Source organism: Macadamia integrifolia, unplaced genomic scaffold (genome assembly GCF_013358625.1).
Source record: "Macadamia integrifolia cultivar HAES 741 unplaced genomic scaffold, SCU_Mint_v3 scaffold2953, whole genome shotgun sequence".
NCBI classification, from domain to species: domain Eukaryota; kingdom Viridiplantae; phylum Streptophyta; class Magnoliopsida; order Proteales; family Proteaceae; genus Macadamia; species Macadamia integrifolia.
The window spans coordinates 12,403-20,022 of NW_024869084.1; the positions used below are offsets into that span (position 1 = coordinate 12,403).

Here is a 7,620-nt window from a genome sequence, read left to right on the forward strand (position 1 = left end):
CCTTCTGAGGACGAGGTCACCCATTCTGAACTCGTTCTTTCGAACTTTGGTGTTGTAGTGCCTCGCAACCCTCTGTTGGTAAGCGGCCATCCTTTCTTGCGAAGTGTCTCTGATTTCGGCCAAGAGGTCTAAATTCGCTCGAAGCCCTCCATCGTTTTCCTCTTAATTGTAGTACTGAATCCGATGGGTAATGGCCCCTATCTCCACTGGAAGTACAGCTTCAGTGCCGTATGTTAAAATGAAGGGTGTTTCTCCGGTGGTCGATCTCTCAGTAGTACGGTAAGCCCAGAGGATGTGGTGCAACTCGTCTGCCCATAGTCCTTTGGCGTCATCCAGTCTCTTCTTTATTCCTTGAAGCAGTGTACGGTTGGTTACCTTTGTCTGCCCGTTGGTCGGTGGATAACCGACCGAGGTTTTCCTGTGGTCAATGCCAAGGGCATCACAGAACAAGCCGAAGGTCGGATTGGCGAACTGAGTTCCATTGTCCGTTACCACAACCCGAGGGATTCCAAATCTATAGACTACTGCCCTTTGGAAGAAGTCCCTTATGTTCTTTTCGGTTATCATCGCCAATGCTTCGGCTTCTGCCCATTTCGTGAAGTAGTCTACTGCCACCACGACAAATTTCCTTTGTCTCGTGGCCAGGAGGAATGGGCCTAGGATGTCGATTCCCTACATGGCGAATGGTATTGGGCTCAATAGAGATGAGAGCTCGGTAGAGTGTAGCCTGGGAACGGGGGCAAACATCTGGCACTTGACGCACTTCTTGACTAATGATTCCGCATCCTTCCACTTTTACTGGGACGCCGGAGAATCCCTGCAACGGGTGTTCAACTTTCTTCAACTTTCCTTCGTCCAGGCCCATCTTCCGGAAAGCTTCCAGGAACAGGATATCAACTGAACTGCCGTTATCCACTAGGATCCTCTTCACTTTGCAATCCGCTATGGTCATGGTGACTACCAGGGCAACATCGTGCGGGGTGTGCACCCCTTCTAGGTCGTCGTCTAAGAAGGAAATAACCGTCCCTGTCCTCGCCTTCTTGTTCGACCATTCAACCACATGCACACTTCTCGCATAGGCTTTTGCTTTCCTGGCCGAGACTGGACTTTCTCCAGCTGCTAGGCCTCCACAAATGGTCGCTATAACTCTAGTTGGGCTCTTATGCTCATCTCGGAGGCGATGGTCAGCTTCCTCGGGTGTCTGGTCCCTTCGCCGTTCCTGATTGCCTCTGCGGGCAGGCCCCCTTCCCTCATAGCGGCCTCTGCCATCTCTCCGACGGTTATCCCTACGGTCATTACCGTCTTAGGCATCCTCCTTTTCGCGGTCCACGAATCAGCCTAGATATCCTCTTCGGATCATTCCTTCTATCTCCCCCTTGAGGTGCCAACAATCTTCGATGTCGTGACCATGGTCTCTGTGGAAGTGGCAATATCTGTTCATATTGCGTCTCTCGGGGTGTCGTCTCATCTTCCCTGGCCACTTCATGGCCCTGGCATCCGGGGGAGTCCTTTATCTGCATCAGTACCTCCGTTCGTCTCCGGTTCAGGGGTGCGTATTTCTCGAACTTCCTTGGTCGACTGGGTGCCCGACCACACTCAGACTTTTGTCTTTTGCCTTCTTCGGAGGGTTTGTCGTCGGCCCTTGAGAGCCTCTTCCTTACCGTCTTCCTTTCAGCTTCTTCATCGGCTTGGAGGGTTTCTTCCATTTAGATGTACTTATCGCACCGAGCTCTCAGCTCGGCCAGATTCCTCGGTGTATGCTTCGCCAAAGACCTTTTCAGTTCCTTATCCTTGACGCCTCCTAGCAAGGCTGTGAACTCTTCTTTCGGGTCCAGACCTCTGATCGTGATCTTCTCTTGTTGGAAGCGCTTCATGTAATTCCGCAGTGATTCTCCTTCATGTTGCTTGACGTTGGTCAAGTTCAACGTAGTCTTCTGAAGGGGTTGGTTGCTGGAGAATCCCTTCACGAAGTAGTAGCTTAGATTGCTGAAGTTGTGGATCGACTTCGTCGGCAGACGGTTGTACCATAGCCTTGCCGCTCCTCTGAACGTCAACGGCAAGGAGCGACACATGATGTTTTCCGAGACTCGATGGAACTGCATGGCCACCTTGAAGCCTTCCAGATGATCGACGGGGTCCCCAAACCCGTCGTAGGTGTCGTACTTTGGCAGGAGAGCCAATCGGGAGCGGGTCCCTCATGACCTAATCAGCTAGAGCTGTGTCATTAGTGAGGTCTGGCTCGCGAGCTCCCATCTAATTTTCTGCCACCTTCTTGATCTCATCTTTCAGGTCCAGGATCATCCGCTTCAACCCTGAGTCCTCGTGTCTTTGTTCATCTCCTTGTTGTGGTTCCTTATATCAGTCTCCGGCGGCACGCTGCGTCCTTCCCCTGGGTGCGGGACTTTCCCCCGTTGCTCGGTTTCGAGGATTACGGCCGGACCTTATTGATCCCGTACTGCTCCGATCCTCGTCTCGAGCTCTAATGGGCTGGATGCGGGGGCCTTGTGGCGCTCCGCCGGTCTTCTGAGAGACAGCTTTGGAGACCTCCTTCATTGCCTCGGCCATTCGGTCATATTTGTCATGGAGGGCTTCGAACTGCTCCCTTGTCACATATTCTTATGCTCCAGGAGGGGGGGAGGATCACTATCTCCACGCACCAAATATCCGGCCGAATGCTGGTACCTCACGGAACCTTCCAGACCATCGTTCAGCCTTTCTCGCCCATTTTCCGTCGAGGGAGGGAGCCCTCCTGAAGGTTCCTCCTCCCCCATGTTCATGTTCGATGCTGCTTTCGTCTTCTTGCGATTGTAGGTTCTCCCCATCATTACTGTCGTTCTAACAGACGGCGCCAATCTGTTGCTGCCAAAAATCCGTATGAGCTGACCCTACACAAGCACAGACAGCAGAGGCCCGGAGCTTTGTCCGGGGTTAGTCCTTCGATGCTCAAGTTAGGGATTGGCCGCACAGTTTTTGTTATAGGAGTAATGGTGTGGGTATTAATGCTTACCTTTCCCTTTCTTCCGGGCCTTCTTATATAGCTCTTAGGGTTTAGGGTTTCCCCTTTCCTAGGAGGAGTCTTCCTTGAGTCTACCTCCTTTCCCTTTAGAGTCCTACTCTGATACGTCCTACCCCTTCGTGGGGGATATTCTCTTCACGCGGTTGACGTGGTAGAGTCCTGGCAGCCTCTATCAGGTGGGTGACATGTGTCCAGGTTGGCGACACGTGTCCTTTCCCTACTGGATAGTCAATTTGGTCGTATCAACCAGAAATCAACCAAAGGCCCTCAAAAAACATAATCCGCTATTAACCTAAAACAACTTCAACCAAAATGGGAGCTAATTCCTTAATACCTATCTTTTAGGGATAAATGATTATTCACTACTACTAAATGCAACTCTTCCAAATGGTTCTTTACCTTAATTTCTTTTCTTTTTTTCGTTTTCAGTGCCAGAATTGCAATCCCCGTGACTCATACAAAAAAAAGAAAGTAGAGAAAGATTGGGACACATATGACCTATTAGACAAAATTATTCCCCAAACCCCCTTTCGGAGGAACCCAAACACATTAATCAGCGACATGTACAACCAGAAGAACTCTATTTACAATATACTCACAACACTACAGCAATCAATTGATTAGAAAAAAAAGATTTTAAATCTTGATTATCCATGAATACTATCCACGCCAAGACTGACCCAAAAAATACTCAAATCCCAATGCTAATCCAAAATTCAAGTCCTACGATTCGATTATAGTTCAGTACAATAGCCTCACTCTCATCCTCAATTTGATGAACATAACCCACAAAACAACTCAAATACAAATCACATCAAAATTACAAAATTTCAAACCAGAAATAAAATGAAAAAGCTAAAAGAGATAAAGAAACTAAAATAAGAGAAAAAAAAAACCTGGATAATGCGAGGCAAAGTTGGACGAACTCATAAGGATCCGACCGATGTCCAGCGATGTGCATGGCTAAACGTGTAGCCACGCCCGAAATGTGAACCGAGTTATTCACATAACTCTGCCGCTGCGAAGCTGTGTGAACTTGACCAGCACCAGCAACAGCTCCACCGGCGCTCGAACCCGGCGGCCGCTGAGTTATAGCTCCTGCCATTCAAAAACCACTCCTCTCTCTCTCTCTCTCACTACAGTGACCACTGAGGTTTCCCAGGTAAGGGATGGTTCTGGAGTTCTGGTAGTTTCGGCTTCGCAGCCTTTTTGTTTCTCTCGACATAAATGAAATAAGAAGGCACCTCTTTTACGGTAACTGGTTTCTTGTCGAGCGAGTATTTAAGTCGGTTTAAAAATAGGTTTCTTTTTCTACTTAATAACGGAAATGCCCTTTCTCATGGTGTGTAAAACCAGCTAGTGTTATTAGTAGGTTTCGCTGTCTGAGTCCAGCTAATAAGGACAAGTTTGGAATGGAGGGAAAAGAAAAATGGATTTTTTTTTTTTTTTTTTTTTGTGTGGGTGTTCTAATGAGGAATCCTTTCAACTAGTTGGGGCTTTAAAGTTGAAGGCACGGATAAATCCAATTACATTCAACCACACCTAACCCATTTAATAGGTGAATCGTCAGAATACTCAAATTAGGGACGTCTATTAATACACAGGCACCTTTGGACTAGTGGAGCTACACTCGGGGTGTATTAAGTCCTACAAGGTTCAAATTTCTTGTGATCATAAATATATTTAGAATTTTTGTTTTTATTTTTAAACAAATATTTTTTTTTTTTGGGGGGTGTAAGTATATTTCAATTTGGAATGGAGCTTATAACTGTATGAAAATATTTGTGTTGTTATTCTAGGGTTTTTGTTGATTCCATCTGGTTGTGATGAAACTAATGATGATCCATGGGATTATTAATATGTTTGTGATTGTAGAACAAATTTATACAATCCCAATTATTCAAGAAGATTAACATGCATCAAAGAAGAATTTCGATAACTAAATGCAAGTCATTCCATATGTAATGAGACTTGGAAGCATCATGAAGATTTCAAGCTTCAGACATAGGATTTTTTGTACTTTAATTTGTGAATATTGTATAATCCTATTGTATCTCTCTCTAACCTAAAAACCTCTAAAATAAGTCACCAAAGCCTTGATGAAACAGTACCCAAACATATAAAGTTGACCTAGCAATTTAAAAGAGGCTTGGACTCAACTCCTATATCTCACGGAAAGCTATAAACAAGGATGGATGCCCGAGCTTAGAGTATCTTAAAACACTCTAGGATCTTCTATCACAGGATGCCAATGAGTCATTGTGGACATCCACAAGATATTATGGATGCCCGCAAGATATGACATAAGTCCAATGTAACTCATAGACGTTTGAGCCAAGAGAAGTAGATCCTAGATACTTAGTCTCAAGGTTTGGAAGACAGCTTCAAGATATCACGGACATTTGACAAACTTGATGGATGTCTAAGAAAATTCATTAATGAAACTATTGGTGTTCAACGACTCTATTTATGATAATTGGGACATCTGTTTATAAATAGCTTAAAATGCCATTGTCATTTGTTGAGAAACTCTGCCCTAGCTATAAAAATTAGACTTGGCAAGATCATTTTGAAGAATCCAATACACTATATTTAAGTGAGCTTTAAAGAAAAAAATACGATCAATGAGCTGTAAGGATTTAAAGAGAGAAAGAGTTGTGAATTGTGTTGTACATCTCATTTTTTTAATTCTCTACCTTAGTTCCTCATTCTCACTATCTCCACTGTACAATGAAACATATTTTAGAACTATACAGAAATAAAAAAAGAGATTACTCATAGGAAGAACTCAATCAAAAAAGAGATTCAATAGAATCATTTTCTTCGAGGGAGTGAAGAATTTATCACATGGGAAAATAAAAAATAGACAGCAGTAGCAAGAGGGAGAACAAAAACAGCAGGAGAATACAACCACACCACCCACCCCATCCCCCCCCCCAAACCTCCATACAAATAAACAGGTTTTCTATCTCAGATGATGAGTTGTTAATTTTTACGCAATTCAGACCAGCAAGAAATAAGATATTTTACTTTACAACTCATCTCCTTGATTCAAGAATCAGAATAGTCAAACATATTGTTGTTTCCCTTCTTCCAAATAGAGATTACATATGTACACAAATTGTGTATAAGCATGTAGGGCAGTGATTACATCACCAACGGGTGAAATTAGCTCTACCGTTCAAATCAAATGGCATAAAAAAGGTATCCAGGGGTATTCATTCAAATAAACTAGGAGGGTAAGTCCACTTACTAAATATCCAATGATAGTTTTTTCCTATTCATGGAATTGGTCAGGCAAGTCTCAATAGGTAATGCAATGATTATGTTTCTATGGATATATATATGTAAGCTTGTACGTATAAACCATGAAGCATGAACCTATGCAAGAACCAATTATTTTTGCAGTATTTACATTAGACAGGTAGATATGTACTAAAGCAACGAAACACATGCAACATATAAAATTGAGGAAAAATGACAGTTTCAAATCATAGGATGATAGTGCCCTCCAGAACAACTTAACGCACTTTTGGTGGGGTTAAGTTCAAATATACCCATTACCCAATAGATGAATGCATGCAATACAGGAAGGGGAGATAAAAAGTTGAGAGAGAAACTAGAAAAGCAAATGGACTAACAAAGTATGGTGCAGCTGACTAGCACCAAACTACATGCGTTGCAACAATGGAACAATGTTCCATCACTTTTTATTTTAGGGCCATATGATATCATCACATAACGTAGTATAATGGCACATTTTGGCAAAGACATGAAAAAGCTTATGATTTAGCTTCAAAGGAAGTCCAGAAAATTCAATTCACAAGCAACATTAACCTAATTATAACCGTGACATGGATGATACGTGAAATCATTGTGGAAATACTGCTTCTATATGTACAGTACAAGCCCTTAACTTTTTAATATTGGTTTCAGTAGTGCCACGTGTCAGTTTCCTTTTGCTACTTGCCAGTTTGCCATTGACATAGTATTAGCAAATTAACACGTATTATCACAAAAGAAAAAGGTTTCTTGATATATCACCTATGTTGAAGTTTTTTTTTTCCCCACATGACCAAAGTCAAATTTGAAGTTACTAGTTCATTTAGATGTAGTTGTTCCCTTTTGGATAGGAAAATTATATCTAGCAAACCTTAGGTTGATTGTACCTACCAATGAGACCCCATCAAGAAAATAACTCTTTTTCTCTAAAGCTTGTCGACAGAATTGGGAACCCTTATTGTTTTGCACTTCCATCCAATTTAGTTTTGTAGATCTATAATCTATTGCCAAGTGTACCATGGAAGGTAGGGCATTACACAATACTGTTTATCAAGGGTTCTAGCCTCATCGCAATACAGTTAAATTTAATTATCAAACGACCGAAATTATGCAAAAATTTTCAAATTCGATTAAAATCGAAAGAAAATGACAACCTAAATTGCAGCGTGACTAAATGGACCAAAATTTGCAAAATTACTGAAATTTCACCAAAAATATTTCAGTTTCAACAGAAATCAAAATGGGGTTGAAATCTAAAATTCCAAAGATTGATTAAAATGTAAAGGACACTACAAATCAAATCTTTCGAATAAGATCGATCA

The 7,620-nt window shown here is 42.5% G+C and overlaps 1 protein-coding gene across 1 annotated transcript in view; it reads right to left on the reverse strand.

Moving 5' to 3' along the window:
* The window catches only part of LOC122067518 (E4 SUMO-protein ligase PIAL2-like), a 14,547-nt gene extending 10,297 nt beyond the window's left edge, over window positions 1–4,250 (reverse strand). The window contains exon 1 of the mRNA XM_042631367.1: window positions 3,913–4,250. Within this exon, the coding sequence (XP_042487301.1) occupies window positions 3,913–4,121 (209 nt within the window). The 5' untranslated portion in view covers window positions 4,122–4,250. The remainder of the gene's footprint in view (window positions 1–3,912) is intronic.
* Between the last annotated feature and the right edge of the window lie 3,370 nt (window positions 4,251–7,620).